Genomic DNA, 18834 nt, shown 5'->3' with positions numbered 1-18834 from the left:
TAATTTTTGCTCTTTGTTTTGAGGAATATGAGACTTCTATGACTTTAAGGCGAGAAAATGTGAGTTTTCTGTTGATGTGACAACAAATGAGAAAACACACACAACTAGACAGTGTGTAAATGTGAAGGAAAAACAAGACATGAAAGGGGAACACTAGTATATGGACACAATATGCTGTGTTTTTGAAAAACGATGTGTTATTTAAATGCGAATTTTGAATTTTAAAAGTAGCTAAAGCTGTGAAATGAGTGCAGTGGACGATAAAGCTGAAAGACAGAAAAGTGAGTCCTGATAGAAAAAAAAATTGATTATTATTCAGACTTTTCAGTAATTTCTGCTCTTTGGTTTGAAAAATACGACAGTTTTACCGCTTTGAGGTGCTGAGAAAATATGCACAACTAGACAGTGTGTAAATGTTTTTAATATTTAATTCATAATTTTTATTTTCTTGTAATTTTTGCTCTTATTTTTTTTTTAATGTAAGCCACAAACCACAAAAGAGTAGTTGAATTTTAGGAAAAAGTGAGTTTTTGGTTGACATGGCCACAAACAGTACAGTTGTGCTTCACAACAACAATAATAACAACAACAACAACAACTGCTTAACATGAAAAACTATATTAAAGTTATTATTAGGACAGAAAAGTGAATCCTGACAGAAAAATTGAATGAATTTTTCAGACTTTTTTTTGAGAAATGAAACTTATATGACTCTGAGCGACAGAATGTGATTTTTTTTGTTGATGTGGCAACAGCTGAGAAAACATAAACAACTGGAGTATAAAGTTATTATTATCATTATTATCATCATCACTATCATTATTATTATTATTAACAGTAGTAGTATTGGGACAGAAAACTGAATCCTAATAAATTTCTGTCATTTTTTGCTCTGTGATTTGAGAAAGATGAGACTTTTCCACCTTTAAGTCACCAAACGTGACTTTTTCTGTTGATCATACACAACTAGACAGTGTGTAAACGTGAAGGAATGACAAGACATTAATGGCAAACACTGGTTTATTGTTGATATTACATTATGTTTTACAATAATAATGTGTTATAACTGTAAGATTTGAGTCTTAAAATTAATTCATGCTGTAAAAAGTGAAATATTTTTCATTTGAAATGTAGCTGAGTGTTTATATATAAAGTAATGGAAAGGCTCAAGTACAACACAAATACTGCAAAACCGCACTTAGCACAATATATGTACTTATAAAATGAGAACAAATGAAGTAAAGATGAAGATGTTTAAATGGACAGACAAACTTTTACAGCCTCCAGCATCATGTTTTCTGCCAGTTATCTTACCTCTGGTTGTCCTGGGGCTTGAAGAAGTCCACGGAGAAGCCGAAGTAGCTCCCCTCCGGTCCGGAGAACACGGACGGTTTGTCCACGTCCAGGTTGAAGGAGCCGCAGGGCTGGAAGCGAAACAACCCGGCCAGGACGAGCAGCCCGACGGCGGCGCGTCTTCCTGCCATGTCTGCTGCTGCTGCTGGAGACACCACCGGAGATGCTACCTGTCAGCTGGTTAGTCAGCTAGTTAGATAGCTAGTTAGCTCGTCGTATCCACCCACTAAACAGCCTAAAACCTCCCGAGAAGCAGCAGCTCTCCCCCGCAGCCGCGAACAGAACAAGCCGTCATGTAAATGTAGAACTCCCGGCTGCTACCGGAGCTAGCGGCCGACAAACAATCGTGCGGGGCCGGCGAAGAGAGCCTGTATCCGGTCCGGGTGTCGGCGGGCGGGTCGTTAGCCTGCTTTGGCAGAAAAAACGCAGCGGAGTGACGGGAACGAGAGCGGACAGAGGCCGTGTGTGATGAGTGTGAGTAGAAGTGTGTCAGTGGAGGAGCGTCCGGAGCGGCTAAAGCAAAGCTAACATACAGAACGAGCTAGCTAAAGCACATCCGGTTATCATGTTTCAAAATAAAGCTCCACCGCCAAGCATGCTGGGAGGTGTAGTTGTACATAAAATGTAACTTGTTTTAAGGCTTAATCATCCATCCATCCATCCATCCATCCATCCTCTATACACCGCTTTATCCTCACTAGGGTCGCAGGGGGTGCTGGAGCCTATCCCAGCTGACTCGGGCGAAGGCAGGGGACACCCTGGACAGGTTGCCAGTCTGTCACGAGGCTACATATACGGACGAACAGTCACACTCACATTCACACCTACGGGCAATATTATCCTCAGCATATTTTTGGACTGTGGGAGGAAGCCGGAGTGCCCGGAGAAAACCTCAAAACTCATGCATGCACAGGGAGAACATGCCAACTCCATGCAGAAAGATCCCAGGCCCACCCCGGGATTTGAACCGGGAATCTTCTTGCTGTAAGGCGAAAGTGCTAACCACTGCACGGCTGTGCAGCCCAAGGCTTAATCAGTTTATTGTTATTATTATTATTGTTATTATTATTACTATTATTATTATTATGATTATTATTATGAAACATATCTAACGCTTTATTCATTGAAACGTCCAAACAAGATGTGCTTCATCATCATCTTTATTGTTTTGTTGTTGTTGTTGTTGTTGTAAGCACATCCTGTTACAACATTTCAAAATAAAGCTCCACTGCCAGACATGCGTAGTGTGTAGTTGTATAAAATTTTAATTGTTTTAACTCTCTGCTGACTGTAGTTTTGTATTGTTGTTGTTGTTATTATTATTATTATTGTTGTTTTCAATAATAATGATTGTGTTAATAATAGAGAAGTATTTATTATTGTTATTATTGTTTTTGTTGTTAATATTTATAATAATAATTAAGCACATCCTGTTAGGACATTTAAAATAAATAAAGATTCACCGCTAGATATGCTGGGAAGTGTAGTGATCGTATACAATTTTACTTGTTTTAAGTCTTAGTTAATCAGTTTGTATTATTATTGTTATTGTTGCAGATAATATTAATAATAATAAACATTCTGTTAGGACATTTTCAAAATAAAGCTTCCAGACATGCTGGGAGGTGTAGTGATTATATAAAATTTAACTAGCTTTATATCTCTCCTGACTCTAGTTTTGAATTATTATTGTTTTTGTTGTTGTTGTTGTTGTTGTTGTTGTTGCTGTAGTTTCCGGCTACCACGTCTGTGTTGCTTAGAAAAGGGATTCTGGAAACACCTTCAGAACTCAGTCATTTGTTTCTTATCTTGTAGAAAACCGATGTGAAGCTCTGTGGCCTGGATGTGATGATAAAACACGGAACTTTGGCTGTTTGTTGGAGGAAGTTTAGGCTGTATAATTAAAAACACTCACAGAGGTTCCTTTACAGACCGATTGCAGAATGTAATCTGCTCTGTAATCCATTAAACATGTCTGTTTTTTTTTCTAAACGATGACCTGGACTGTCAGGAATGTCCAGAAACGAGCCAAACGTGAGAGCATCAGTGTTAGTAATGCACATTAACAAGAGCACAGTTGTTCAATGAATGTAATTTTCACTCAGTATAGATTTATTACGTCATTTCAGCTCTAACCTGAAGCAGATGCAGCTTATTAGGGAGTAATATTTAGAACACGTGCATTTGACCAAAGATTTTAGTGTGCTGTTTGTGCTAAAAATAAGATAGCATGGTCTGAGGCACATTAATATATGAAACAACACTGTGGGACTTAATACTGAGGCTTGTCTTAATCTTAAATTACTCTAATAAATGTGTGTTTTATGTGATATTTAAATGCCCTACAATTGTGTTTGAATTAGTCATGTTTTGTGAATTTCAAAAATGTATCATTCATATTTTTCTTCATCTTTTTCTTTTCTTTTTTTTAAAGTTTTAAAATGTTGCCTTCTCCTGGATCCACACTTACTCATCTTCAGTAAACCCAAGAATGCTGTAAAGAAACAACAAAATCATGTAGATAAAATAAAATAAAGCATTTTTAAACCTTGCAAATGGCAGTTGAATAAAAGAGAGAACCCAACATTTGTAACACCTGAAGTCCTTTTCTGTCCAAGTCCTCTTCACGATAAATAAATTATGTCTGTGAGATTCTGTTTATGTGTATCATTGCAGCTTAATTATCATTCCCTCTATGAACCTCTTTACTTGTTTTAACCCCTAAATGGAGCTCTCACTCCCAGAGCCGCTTTTATTCTGACAGGAGGAAGGTTTTAGGTGTTTTTATTGGTTCTAAAAGTCTGAATAAGTTCATACTGTAGTTATAAGGAATAAGGTGAAGGAGTATGTTTCGGATCATCTGTAATGTGAAGCACCGTCCGGTTCGCTTTGGCTCCAGGATTTGTCCATCTGTTTTCAGTCACATCATCAGTAAACACCAAAGAACCAATGCCGACTTCCTCCATCTTGTTAAAGAGACAATGTTTTGGATCACAAGTTTATCCAGCCTCTTCTCCAAATGTTTTTCCTCCCGTCATCTGTCCAGAGAATCCTGTTCCTGGCTGGTAACTGATGCTGCAAAGCCAGGTCTCCATGGTAACTGATGCTGCAGAACAAGGTCTCCATGGTAACTGATACTGCAGAACCAGGTCTCCATGGTAACTGATACTGCAGAACCAGGTCTCCATGGTAACTGATGCTGCAGAACAAGGTCTCCATGGTAACTGATGCTGGTCCAGATCAGGTTCTGTTCAGAGTTCCGTCTCACTTTAACCGGATCATTTCCTGATGATTCTGTCTGAGTGATTCAGATTCTGTTTCATCTGTAAACCTGTTGATTTGTACTTTGCAAGAACCACCGAATGAAGCCGTGTAGTTACAGTATCACACACTGTATGCATTGTGTTGCCATGGAAACCTGACATGCATTCAGCTGAAGATGCAGAAATCACATAAATATGTTTTAATGCTTGATTTTCTGCAGCTGATAGAACACTGATCAGAACACTGATTATTCTATTGGTATTTATTACAAAGAACATTCAATCAGTAGCTTTAATTTTACTTTGATTTGGACAAAAATTCCAATTACATCCTGCATTATGGGACAGTGTCAGACCGAAATACACTTCAATACAATATCATGTTTAAATATATGAAGTTTAAAGTTTAACAGCTCTAATGTCCAGCTGTCAGTGATCACTAATCAGCTGCATTGATCAGTAAAATCAATATATTAACACACGATTAACAGTTTTCTACCAGCATTCTGTCCTGCATCATTACATCAATCCATTAAAACAACCTGTTTACTGCAGTAGGACATGATTGGTTCATTTAGTGCAGAAGAACAGTCACATGACACGTTCAACTTTTATGTGAAGCAGAAAGTTTGTGTTAACAAAGAAAGTTAATAAATGACCTTCATAATACCTAATATCTCTGGCTGGAGTTTAAGTTTTTATTAAGCCGATTTACACAAAGATAGTCTGGATGTGTTGAACTCGTTTCCTCTTTTACCTTCTTAACTGATGTTGACATGATGAAGGAAAAACCCACATCTGTCCATGAAAACAAAGAACTGTAACTCCTAAACTCTTCCTCCAGTTTGGTTCTGAAAACCCTCAAATTAAAGCTGAGATTCTACACTTTAAACTGCAACTTGAATGTCTTTTGGGTAAACAGGTGAAATGCCAAACCATATGTGGCCCAAACTATACGAGGTAGAAGTTCCACCTCTTCACCGTCCATAAATCCACATGCAGTCAGGTCTGTGTACAGGAACAGCTCCGATCCACAGCCGGCTGAGGGCTCTTTTCGTCTTATTTGGCCATGAGCTGCTCTGAATCACTGCTACAATGAAGTGTGCGCTCAAGAATGTGTGGCAGAACTCCCCCGAGATCCACCGAAAAAGGGGGGAAGGTTGTGCGTTTGTGTGTGGAGGAGGAAGAGGGGAGGTGGGATACGAACAGCGTCGATGCTGTCAAACATTTGGTTTAAATTCACTCCTTAAATGTACGTTGAAAAAAAGCAGGAAAGTGTGTTGGAGTGAAACCAGCAGCAGCGGAGAGAACATGTTGTGTGTTTGTGTAACAGGCGGAGATGGTGTAACGGGTGTTGTGTAACGCTCAGCTATGCAGATTATGTTCAGCTCAGATGCTGCAGGTTTTCTATCTTTACGGGGACCAGTTTGAAGTTTACATGCAGGGAATGAGGACATTTTTGGAAAGTGAGGACATCCCGGCTGGTTCTGGGCTGTTTGAAGACGTGTTTTTTTTTTTTTAAAGAAAGTGCAGATTGTGGCTCAGTTTGTTGCTCTGATGGTTAAAACCAGCAACGAGCGTTTATTTATTTAGCAATTTTTACCACATTTATACAGCAGAAACAAATGGAGGGAACAACACTCAGATATTATTCCAATTTCTGATTTATAATATTAGTTGTTTTGATTCATTATTAGTATTATTTTTGAAAAAAGGTTTTTGTTTCTTCATTTATTTTTATATTTTGATTATTTTACCTACTATTTATTGCCTCAGTTTGAATTATCTTATCAACCTTTTTTTACCTGACTTTATTTACATTTTGGTCAATCTTTAATTTTTAATATTTACTTATTTGTTTTTATGATTTTTTTCATACATTTAAACTATTTTATCTCTCTTTGATAATTTAATTTTTATTGTCATTTATTTTTATTAATTCATCCATACTGGTATTCTATTTTATCCATCTTTTATCACATCATTTTTATATTCTGGACTCAGGGCAGCAGAAAGAAAGTGGCGTAAATCCCAAGAACCCACTGATTTGTCCTCATACAAACTGAAACTTGCTCCCTTTACCTCCTGGTTGCAGTCTGCAAAGAAAGCTTTTTATCAGAACAAGATCTGTGCAGCTTCTGATTCCAGAAATCTGTTTATGGCGTTCAACTCCATGCTTTCTCCTCCAGCTGCTCAGCCGTCCACTGAGCTGACTCCAGACATGTTTGCCTCCTTTTTCACTGAAAAGGTGGCTGCAATCAGCAACCAGTTCTCTGAGCCTGACCAGGCCAGTCAGCAAAAACCCACTACTGCTCCTTCACTCTGCTCTTTTGCTCCTCTGAGCGAGGATGAGGTCTCCAGGCTTCTTCTGAGCTCAAAACCTACAACTTGTCCTCTCGATCCAATGCCCACCAGCATCCTGCAGACCATCTTACCCACAATCAAACCTGCAGTCACGCACATTGTCAACTCCTCCCTGGAAACTGGTATTTTTCCTGCTACTTTTAAACAAGCCCACGTCACCCCACTGCTCAAAAAGCCTCATCTCAACCCAGCCCAGGTTGAAAACTATAGACCAGTCTCACTTCTACCATTCCTGTCGAAAATACTGGAGCGCTCAGTATTTAACCAAGTCTCTGAACATCTGCAGAACAACAACCAACCTGACCCTTTTCAGTCAGGCTTCAGGTTCGACCACTCCACTGGGACTGCACTCCTATCAGTCACAGAATCTCTGCGACTGGCGAGAGCTGCTGGTCAGTCCTCTGCCCTACTGCTGCTGGACTTGTCTGCTGCCTTTGACACCGTGAACCATCAAATCCTCCTCTCCACACTCTCTGAGCTCGGCATCTCAGGTTCTGTCCTGTTGTGGTTCAAGTCCTACCTCACAGCAGGGGCGATTCTAGGATCAGAGGTTTAGGGGTGCTGAGCAGCCAGAGGTGCCCAGTCAGGCAAGATAAATTTCACTGTTTTGTACATTTTAAGGCAATTTCATTCCCACATTTGTCAAAGAAAAGCATAACACTTTTTGAAAAAGTCTGTGACTAAACCATCCAATCTGATAAAGGTTATTTAAATGCTGAGTCACAGCAAAGGAGGAATGCTCTGGAATCTTAAAAGAAACCTATCACAACCCTAATTTCTGGGAAAAGTGACTAATTTAGATGCAGCAGCTCCTTACCGTACACATAAACAACATGTATGTTTGTGGAGTAAACTAGCCCCCTATACTGAGTACCAAAAACACCAAATATGGACCTTGGACTTTATTTTTGACTTTTATTTGAAAAGTGATGCACAGCATCTCTTTCCATGGTCTGTTCTATCTCATCTGCCAGAGTCTCTCCCTGATCTTCTCCTCCTTGTATAGTGAAATTAATCAAATATTTAAGCATACAGATAATTAGGAAAATGTAATGAAGATGTCCTGTTTAAAATGAAGTCCACTGATATCTGTTAAGTGTGCTTCTGGAAAGCATTTAATGTGGGGAGAACACATAACTTCTATGACATCCATCCATCCATCCTCTATACACCGCTTTATCCTCATTAGGGTCGCGGGGGGTGCTGGAGCCTATCTCAGTTGACTTGAGCGAAGGCAGGGGACACCCTGGACAGGTCGCCGGTCTGTCAACTTCTATGACATATATGTAAAATTATATTGTGAATGGAATGTTCTTCTTTGTCATCTTAACAGGTGCTGTTGTGCATGCCACTATTCTTTGTTTGTGTTCTTACCTGGTTCTTCCTGACTTTGCACTCTCTCCTCTCCTTCCCCTTTTTCATCTCTTCCTCTTTGGACTGACAATCATACACAAATAGATTGTATTCAACTAGATGAAAAATTACATAAATATGAAAAAATACCAATAAGAATACAAATAAATAACGTCCTCTCTCTCTTTGTACTGTCAACCTAAAGGCAAATAACCAAACAATGCATTTATATCTAATAAGAGATATAAACACTGATCCATTGATCCAACTAACAACATTACTCATGATAGATAAACCATTTCATCTTACACACTTACCTGAACCTGGCTCTTCTTAAAAAAAAAAATCAATCTTATGTCCATGATGAGGCTGTCTGTCTGTCTGTACACACACACACACACACACACACGATAAGAGGTAAGTGGCATCCAGTCAGTTAGCTAGTCAGTAGCACCTTGGCATTAATATTAACACATGCACTGACACAACAGCTAGCTTGTCTCAGTCCAGTTCAAACAGACACTGACTACCTGTAACGTTTGCTAGCTAGAAAAAATGTCAGCTAACTCCTACCTAACAACATAAACAGTGACATGTGATTAAATGCAGCAAAAACAAGGACTTGTAATGATAATAATGTGTTGGTATTGAATGGTAGAAGTTAAGAATTGTGTCACGTATCCTGATTTAAAACAGGTACTTACACTACTACGGAACATGTGCTTCTGTGGGAGGCAGCACTTAGCTCTGCAGGTAGAGGCTCAGAGGCCAAGTTGGGAGGGATCAAACCATTTTTGAGACAAGATAGGGGGAGAGGAGTGCTGTGTTTTTGTTGTTAAAACATTACGTATCAACCAAGTACTGCACGATTTTTACACTTTTCTGGTTTGTTAAAAAAAAGGCCATGCAATACAAAAAAAAAACCCTCAAACTTTAGGGGTGCTGGGATTCAATTTACGGGTGCTTGAGCACCCCCAAAAATGGGCTAGAGACGCCTATGCCTCACAGGCAGATCCTTCAGAGTGTCATGGCGAGGGGAGGTGTCAAAGTCACATGGCCTATCAACAGGGGTCCCTCAGGGCTCAGTGCTTGGTCCCTTACTCTTCACTCTTCTCTCTGTACACCACCTCACTTGGTGCAGTGATCCGCTCCCATGGCTTCTCCTACCACTGTTATGCTGACGACACTCAGCTTTTCCTCTCTTTTCCACCTGACGACACAACAGTTTCAGCTTGGATATCAGCATGTCTGGCTGATATCTCCACATGGATGAAGGAACGGCACCTTCAGCTAAATCTGTCTACGACTGAACTCATGGTCTTTCCAGCTTGTCCATCTGTTCAGCCTCAGATCAGTGTCCAACTTCACTCAAGCCTACTTGTGCCCACAAACTCATTCAGAAACCTGGGTGTCATGATCGATGACCAGCTGACTTTTAAGGTTCACATGGCCTCAGTTTCTCGATCTTGTCGTTATGTCCTCTACAACATCAGGAAGATCAGACCCTTCCTGATCCAACAGGCCACACAACCTCTGGTTCAGGCTCTTGTGATGTCACGCATTGGCTACTGCAACTCTCTTCTGGCAGGTCTCCCTGCATGTACAGTCAAACCTTTACAGATGATCCAGAATGCAGCAGCACTTCTGGTCTTCAACCAGCCCAAAAGAGCTCATGTCACTCCCCTGTTCATCTCCCTTCACTGGCTTCCAGTTGCAGCCAGAATCAAATTCAAAACTCTCCTCCTGGCTTACAAAACATTTACAAGAACGGCCCCAGCCTACTTGGATTCCCTGATCCAGGTCTACTCCCCTTCATTCCCACTTCGCGCTGCATGTGAGAGACGCCTGGTGCTTCCAGCCCAGCACGGCTCGAAATCTTTTGCCAAACTCTTCTCCTTTGTTGTTCCCAAATGGTGGAACAAATTGCCAAACTCTGTGCGTTCTGCTGAGTCCCTTTCTACTTTTAAGAGACAATTGAAGACTCAATTGTTCAGAGAACACCTAGGCACTTAATCCGACTCCACCTTAGGTGTAGAATAAGTCCGGTTGTCCAAAACCCAGCACTTATTTAGCGCTGACAAAGTTTGAAAAAAAAAAGCAAAAAATAAAAGGGGGGGGGGGGGGGGGTGGCAATTCTTCTGCAACTTGATGGCAACTCCTTTGACCAATCGCACTTGAAGCACTTTTTGCACTTACTACAGGTTTTTCCTTATGTCTGAATTCTTGCTTGTGTTGTACGTCGCTTTGGACAAAAGCGTCTGCTAAATTAAATTGTAGAATTGTAGAATATTCTTCTTCTAATATTATTATTATTATTATTATTATTATTATTATTATTATTATTATTATTATCATCATTTATTTTATTTTGTGAAATTTAACTTAATTTTTAGTCAGTTTCTTCTCTCTTTTAGTATTTCATTTTTTGTTGATTGGCTTATTTGGTTTTTTTTCATACTTTTAATTTCACCTGTCTTTTATCACATCATTTTTTTATTCTACTCTTATTTGTTATTTTTGCTTATTTTTTGTCGATTTGATACATCTTTTATGATTTTAGCATTTTTAATTAAAATTGTGACTTGTTTTTTGTGTATGTTATCTCTCGTTTGTCACTTGCTTTTTAAAAATCATTTCTCATTTATTTTGATTAATGTTTCCATACTGTTATTTTATTTTACCCATCTTTTATCACATTTTTTTCATATTATTTACTTTAGTCTTTTTTTTTTTTTTACAAAGTCTGCATTCTTTGTCCGTAGAGGATTCTCTGCACAAACCTGATGAACTGAATGAAGCCAAAACACACAAACTTCTCATCAACAACAGTGACTTCATTTTAGTAATTCTGCTGCCACCTAGTGGTTAAAAGCAGGGATTGCAGCCTGGCAGATCCTCCTCATTAAAACTGAGCTGACAGCATGAACATTTACAAATATAAAGCTTTTGCTGTTCATGGTCTTTTAAAAAATCTTCACCAGAGAAAACATTTTAAAAGTGCAAAACTGTGACACCACAATGAATAATATACATACCATTGACTCCCATTCATATCTAACCCCTAACCCTAACCTTAACCCAGACCAAAACAATGGCTAACCCTAAAGAAACATTTTCGCACTTTTACTTTTTTCAGTAACAACAACATGGCCAAGAAAACACTGTTTAAACTTGTTTAAAATTGACATTGTTTTCGGTTTTCCTACAGTTGTGGGGACATTTGGTCCTGACAAGTATAGCCAGGACCTGACCTCACACAAACACACACACACACACACACACACACACACACACACACACACACACACACACACACACACACACACACACACACACACACACACACACATGTTTGTACTTCTATCTTAGTGAGGACATCCATAGGCGTAATGCATTTCCTAGAGCCTTATCCTAACCTTAACCATCACAACTGATTGCCTAAACTTAATCCTTACCCTAACCCTAACCAAACCTCAATTCATACCTGTTCTCTAAAAACAAGTCTTCACCCTCAAACATGGCTGTTTCAAAGTGAGGACCGGCCAAAATGTCCTCACTTTGTAAAAATGTCCTCACTTTGATAGTTAAATGCAGAAAATGGTACTCACCATGTAGCAAGTACAAGAACACACACACACACACACACACACACACACACACACACACACACACACACACACACACACACACACACACACACACACACACACAACAATTGAACACTTTTACATTTTTTCCTGTCTCATATCACTCCCTAACATCTCCTGCTGCTTAATGGGAGAACTGAGCTGCTGCTTTTCCTGCCAGTGTTTTGAATCGTGGTCTGAATGTTGTCAGAGCTGTTCTCAAACATATTTAGAGCTCACTGGTGAGTCTGGAATGATATTTTTAGTTTTGATTATGTTCATAGTTGAGAAAGCTGCCTCAGCTGTATGTTGAGCCAAGCATGTTCAGCATGTGACCACAGTCTGTCCTGTACTGATGTATAATGTGCAAAAGATACGACTCTAAGAGTCGATGCTTTGTAGTGAATCTGAAGAGCAGACTCATTGAGTGAGAACCGACTCAGAGCTTATTTAATAGAGTATGGAGTTTAACAGCGCATTACTGGATCCTAGATTAAAGAAGCTTGCCTTCAGTGACAACAGAGCTGTTGATGAGAAACTTCAGAGAATATGAGCAGCAGCAGCAGCAGCAGCCTGACACCTCCACCATTAGAGGACAAAGTGGAGGAGGAACCTCAAACTTCTGCTGTGTGGAGCCTCTTTGATGGAAGAGCTACAGGAGATGATTCAGGAGAAATCCTACAGCTGATGTGGGAATGGAGGATCATATCTAGAGGAAGCCCTCATCAACCAGCAGACGACCCACTGAGCTGGAGGCAGGACAAGGTGATGGAGGAGAGACAACTTCTTCCATCTGAGAGAATCTTCTCAAAAATACGGCAGATATTCACTGAAAGAAGAAATGGTATCAGCCCATCCAAGCTCAGGCGTCTGATTTTTCTGAATGTCAGCCTGCTCTGAGGACATTTATACTGTTTGAATACTGAGTCTGGTTCTGTTTCTGTTCTAGTTCTCTGGGTTTGTGTGCAGAATTTTGTTCATTTGTTTTTTGTGCAAAAAAGTTTGATTGTAAATTTTTAAAAAAAGTAAGGATGCCAGTTTTTTTTTACAAAACAAATGCACAAAATGAGTCAATTATAAGGCTTCTCATAAAAACACTGAATGCAAAAGGGTTTATCAATACACAAATCATTCATATTTGCCTGGTTAGGCTAAAATATTAGGCTACAAATAATACTAAACTAGGAGCCATTTGGGACCCGAAAGAACACAGCTCTTCTTTGGAAGCCGTGCCAAAAGCTCTGTGAAAAGAACTGAACTTCCTACTACTGTCCTCCTGTCTGTCCCTCACCTCTCCACTGTTTTTTGAAGACAGAGCTGCGATGCAATGCAGCGACTTCATTGGCTGAGCAGTGTCACGTGGGGTGGCTGAACACGTACGTAATTGGTCTGTGTGACTCCTTAGCTGGTAAACCCACAGACATATACCCTAGACACCGTGGAGTCTGTGTTTGCCCACCGCTTAGACACATCAAAGTGGCTGCCATATTGTGAGGATCAAGTCTGCCCTGTCAACCTAAACAAGTCAATGTGACAGCGATGTGTTGTCTGAAGAAAACCATGTAAATGTACAATTACGTGACTGTGAAGAATCATTGCATTCGTTTTTAATTTATTTATAATCATGGATGTAGCATGCTTATAAAAAAGAGAGGAAATGGAAGAAGTTTGCAAATCGGATATTAGGACTGCTGTACTCTACTTTTTGAGCAGCAACAAGATGTAGCGCAAAACAAAAATATGCAAAAGCATTTATTTACATACAATGTAACGTTTATGTACAATGAACATGTACATTAGGCCACAAGTTATAACATTTTTTGTGAAACAAACGTAGATATTTTAACATATTTGCACACAATGACATATTTACCTATTATACATTCATTTATTGTTTCATGTTTACCTATTATATTGCATATTTATTTGTTCCATATTTACCAATTACATATTTATTATTAAAAAGTTATTTATTATTACATGTTATATTACATATTTATTTTTATATTACATATTTATCTATCAAATTACATATTCATTGTTACATATTAACCTACCACATTACATATTTATTTACCTGTTACGTTACATATTTATTTACTGTTGCATATTTACCTATTATATTAGATATTTATTCATTATATTTACATATGACAGCAACCGCTCAAACTGATTTTAAGGCTGCTTTATTTCACCAACTTAGAAACCTTGGAACAGGACTGTCTTACACAGCCTCTTCCATGAATTGCCAATTTGGAGTTTTAGTGCTGTCACTGTCCCCTCAGAAGGAATCATGATCCCTCCTCTATTCTCTGATCAGAAGATGTAGCTGCAGCATCTGTCACCAGGCTACCATGGCACACACCACCAGACAGCATCCTTAAAATGTTTCTCACAACAAACCCTCATATATATGGCAGAGCATTGTCCACAAGGCCGCCAAAACGTGTGGGCAAATAATCGTGGTCCCACACGAGAACGGGGATGTTGGCGAACGAGGATGGGACACACACACACACACACACACACACATGCATATATATGTACACATATATGTATTTCTTGTGTGTTTTTATTCTTTATTCTTTTTATTATTGTCGTTTCTATTTGGAACAGGTGCTCGATGCATTTCCCTGTGAGTTACACTGTGTATTATTGTGTTGGTGGCAAATAAAGGTCTTGACATGCAGGTAGAACAGCTCACACGATGTTCACAGGTCAGTTTTTCAATCAATGTATTTATAGAGCACTTTACAGCACTAAAGGTGACCAAAGTGCTTTCCAGTTAAAAGCAAACAGTAAAATAAGAAATAGAAGCAGATTAAAAGAAAGCAACAATAGAACACATCAGGAAAATAAAATCAGATATAAACAAATAAAATAAGATAAAATAAGAAAAGCTAAAGTAAAATAAAATGAAATGTCACCACATTATTGTGTATTAAAAGCCAGTCTGAAAAGACATGTTTTGAGCCAGGTTTTGAACAAGCCAAAGTCGCTGATGGTGCACATATCAGAGGGCAGTTTGGTCCAGAGTCTGGGCCCAGCAACTGAAAAGGCTCTATCCCCCCAGTATTCATACCTGACCCTAGGGACTTCCAGAAACAGCTGTTTAGTGGACCTTAACGCCCTGTTAGGGTTTCGGACAGAGAGAAGTTCTGTTAAATAAATAGGCGGAAGGCCGTTGAGGGCTTTAAAAACAAAAAGTAAAATTTTAAAATCTATCCTAAAAGAAACTGGAAGCCAATGGAGGGAAAAGAGGACTGAAGTGATGTGCTGGCGCCTTGAAGTGTTCGTCAGGAAACGGGCTGCTGCATTTTGCACCAACTGGAGGCGGCTCAGGGCAGACTGGGAAACACCGACATAAAGAGCATTGCAGTAATCTATACGTGAACTAATATAAGTGTGAATAGTCCTTTCAAGGTTTGTGCGATTTAAAAAAGGCTTTACTTTAGATAAAAGACAGAACTGATAAAAACCTGCTCTGACCACGTTGTTAATCTGTTTGGTAAAAGTAAAACTGCTGTCGAAAATTACACCGAGGCTCTTTACAGACGGTTTTAGCTTTAAAGACACAGAGTCTGTATTCAGTCTTGTCCTCATTTAAATGGAGGAATATTTTCCCCACCCATGACTTGATGTCATTAATGCACTTAATGAGGGATTGAAGAGCACCACTTTTGTTTGGGAACACCGGTAAATACAACTGTAGATCATCGGCGTAGCAGTGAAATGCTAAATTATGCCTCACTATGATTGACCCCAGTGGCAGCATATAAAGGGAAAATAGCGAAGGGCCCAAAATGGAGCCCTGGGGAACTCCACAAAACAAAGAAGCAACAGAGGAGGACAAGTCACCAATCACTACAAAAATAGTTCTGTTGGTCAGGTAAGACTCAAACCACTTGAGTGCAGTACCACAAATGCCAACATAATTATTTAACCAGGACAAGAGAATTCAGGAAATCACAGGTGGACTCAGGTTAGTTTCAGGGATCTTGTGTGTCAGTGATGACAGCTGGATTTATTTTTGTTGTTTCTACTTTGAGGCCTGAATTTTCAGTATAATCTTTCTAAAATATCTGTATCACTGCCGGTATCCATTCTTTAAGTCACTAGTTTTAAATTCATGGCATTGCTTGTGTAGCTTAAAATCACTCACAATCTCTCAAAAACCCATAGAAACAACAAGGAGAACAGAAAAACAAAGAAAAAAAGCACAGCACATTAGCAAAACCTTTGGAGGGACAGTTACCGTCATTAATGGTCATCTCGTTGCTTCCCTAAAGACTTTTCTTGTAGGTCATTGTGGTTGCATAGATCCATGTGTGTTTGTGTGTGTGTGTGTGTGTGTGTGTGTGTGTGTGTGTGTGTGTGTGTGTGTGTGTGTGTGTGTACTTGTTTCTGCTATACCGGTGGGGACTTTGACCTGACTATTTGCTATAAAGGTGGGGACTTGTCTTACGGTGGGGACCTAAAATGAGGTCCCCTCGGGTGGCAACACCGTTTTCTTGGCCATATTGTTATTAATAAAAAATGTAAAAGTGCAAAAACGTTTGTTTAGGGTTAGGCATTGATTTGGTGATGGTTAAGGTTAGGGTTAGGGTATGGGTTAGGAGTTAGATATGAATGGGAGTCAATGGTAAGTCCCCACCGGTATAGAAAAACAAACATATGTGTGTGTGTGTGTGTGTGTGTGAGTGTGTGTGTGTGTGTGTGTCTGTGTGTGTCTGTGTGTGTGTGTGTCTGTGTGTGTGTGTCTGTGTGTGTGTGTGTGTTAGCTGCACACTAGAGAAGGTCTTGGCGACAAAAAAAACATCACACAGCAGCAACATTATTATAGTTTTTTACATTTATTTTTCCACAACAACATGAAAATCAGTTCTTTTCCACATCCATTGACAGTCAGAAGGAAAATGTTCAACTTGAAAATGTGAAGAAATCTTCCATAGTGGTGACCTGGTTGTATTTTACAACAGAAATCAAGTCAGGAATTAAGCATGAGATGTGTAATGGAGAATAAACATGATCTTTTAAATCTGCAGGAGACTAATTTGACACATATTACTGAAACCAACAATGATCTCATGCTACATGAAAGATAATCCAGGAATCGCAGAAATCACACATTTGCAAAAAGAGACGATGGTAAACAGAGGATGCTGCATTACAACTTGTATAGAAATAAGAAAAATTCTTGAAAAATCAGTTTCCAGTCAAAGAAGAAGTGCATCAGTTGAACACAAATAGAGAAAATTCATTAAAACCATCAGGTGAACAGGTCTGTAGCTTTAACAGTTTGCTATAAAAATCTGTGACGATACAGTGTAAAAAGCAGAGGAAGAAGGAAGATATTCACCAAAGCAATCTAACATAGAGTGAAGCTTGTCAACTAAGCTGAAACCACACATATATTCACATCTTTGCCTTAGTATTGCATAAAACAGCAACATGAGACTTTGGATAATTTTCTGAATGAGATCTTGAGATGTTTATTTATTTCTTTCATTTTCAGTCCGTATATGATTGGATTAAAGAGAGGTTCACACACGATGACTTGCAATGTCATGATTAAACGTACAGATTTGGGAAAGTCGAAATCCAGTCGAGTTAAAATTATGTCAAAAGCGATCAAGCAGGAAAAGTACAATAAAACCAGCAGGTGAGGTAAACAGGTCTGTGCGGCTTTTGTTCTCACTTCTCTGCAGCTCCTGTAGGATATTATAAATATCCTGATGTAGGTGAAAACGATGAAAAGTACAGGGAATACTATGACAACTACCACAGCCACCAAGCCGTAAATATGTAAAACTATTGATCTGACGCAGCGAAGCTTTTGAACTGTGCTGCTACAGATAATTCCCTTGAAAGTAAAGTTACAGAGCTTAGTGTTGGCACTCAGTACAACTGGCACTGCGGTCACACAAATTAGTAAAAGCCAAGATAGAAGCAGAAAAATACTGACAGTTGTTTTTGTCATGATAGTTGGATACAGCAGAGGTTTACAGATTGACACATACCTGTCATAGGCCATGGCTGCTAAAAGAAAAAACTCTGAACCACCTAAGAAGTAATATAGAAACCACTGAAAGAGGCAAGTTTGGTAAGATGTGATCTGTTCTTTAGATAAAATGTCGGTTATAAGCTTCGGATAGATCATGGTGCTAAAAAGAACAGAGTTGATCAACAGAGCAGCAATGAAGACAAACATCGGCTCATGAAGGTTTCTGTGACTCACTATGATGCACACAATAGTGAAATTAGAGCAAACAATGAGAATATAAGCCACAAGCATAACAGTAAAATAAACATATCTGTATTTGCTCACCTCCAGGTAGCCGTCAAGAGTTATGTACGTTACATTCAGTTCATGATTCATCCTGGATGTCTGGAGAGAAGTATGACATACTTCAGAGTCAGAACCAGACCTCAAAAACTCACTTGTGTTGTCTAAATGTTAAATAGGATGGAATTAAAAGTCCTAAGTGTGATTTCGTCACCCCCCCCCCCCCCCCCCCCAAAGGATCTCATTAACATACCGAACCCTGAGAAACTCCAGAGGCCCAAGTCTGTTTATGCAAGGAATATGGTCCTGTTATATTTTTATGTGCAAAATTAAAAATATATAAATAAAAACCGAAACATGGGTTTGTGCATTTATGTTTTTTGTAAGACCATACGTGCGGTAGTCCGTGTTGGTCCTGGGGGAGGGACCAGACAAAGAATGATTCAAAAACTTTGAATGAAATCAGTGATGGGTAAAGTGGCCACCTCATCCAGATTAGGGTTACTGAGGCCACTTCCTGGAAACAGGTCACGTTCACCATGTGCTTCACTGTCAGAACTATGTATTCATTGTGGCAGTCCTGTCAAGT

General features: G+C 39.2%; 2 protein-coding genes across 2 annotated transcripts in view; both read right to left on the bottom strand.

The window, feature by feature from the left end:
* Positions 1-1876, bottom strand: part of itgav (integrin, alpha V) — a 63923-nt gene extending 62047 nt beyond the window's left edge. Inside the window, exon 1 of the mRNA XM_051958811.1 lies at positions 1315-1876. Within this exon, the coding sequence (XP_051814771.1) occupies positions 1315-1484 (170 nt within the window). The 5' untranslated portion in view covers positions 1485-1876. The remainder of the gene's footprint in view (positions 1-1314) is intronic.
* Positions 1589-18338, bottom strand: LOC110970175 (olfactory receptor 6C70-like). Its single transcript, XM_051959406.1, has 2 exons — positions 17418-18338; positions 1589-1762 (listed from the first exon to the last, which is right to left on the bottom strand). The coding sequence occupies exons 1-2, from the start codon at positions 18336-18338 to the stop codon at positions 1589-1591; spliced, it is 1095 nt and encodes a 364-aa protein (XP_051815366.1).
* Between the last annotated feature and the right edge of the window lie 496 nt (positions 18339-18834).

Source organism: Acanthochromis polyacanthus, chromosome 14 (genome assembly GCF_021347895.1).
Source record: "Acanthochromis polyacanthus isolate Apoly-LR-REF ecotype Palm Island chromosome 14, KAUST_Apoly_ChrSc, whole genome shotgun sequence".
Classification (NCBI taxonomy): Eukaryota; Metazoa; Chordata; class Actinopteri; family Pomacentridae; genus Acanthochromis; species Acanthochromis polyacanthus.
Note: the sequence above shows the minus strand (reverse complement) of the source record. Positions and strands in the feature narration are given on the sequence as shown.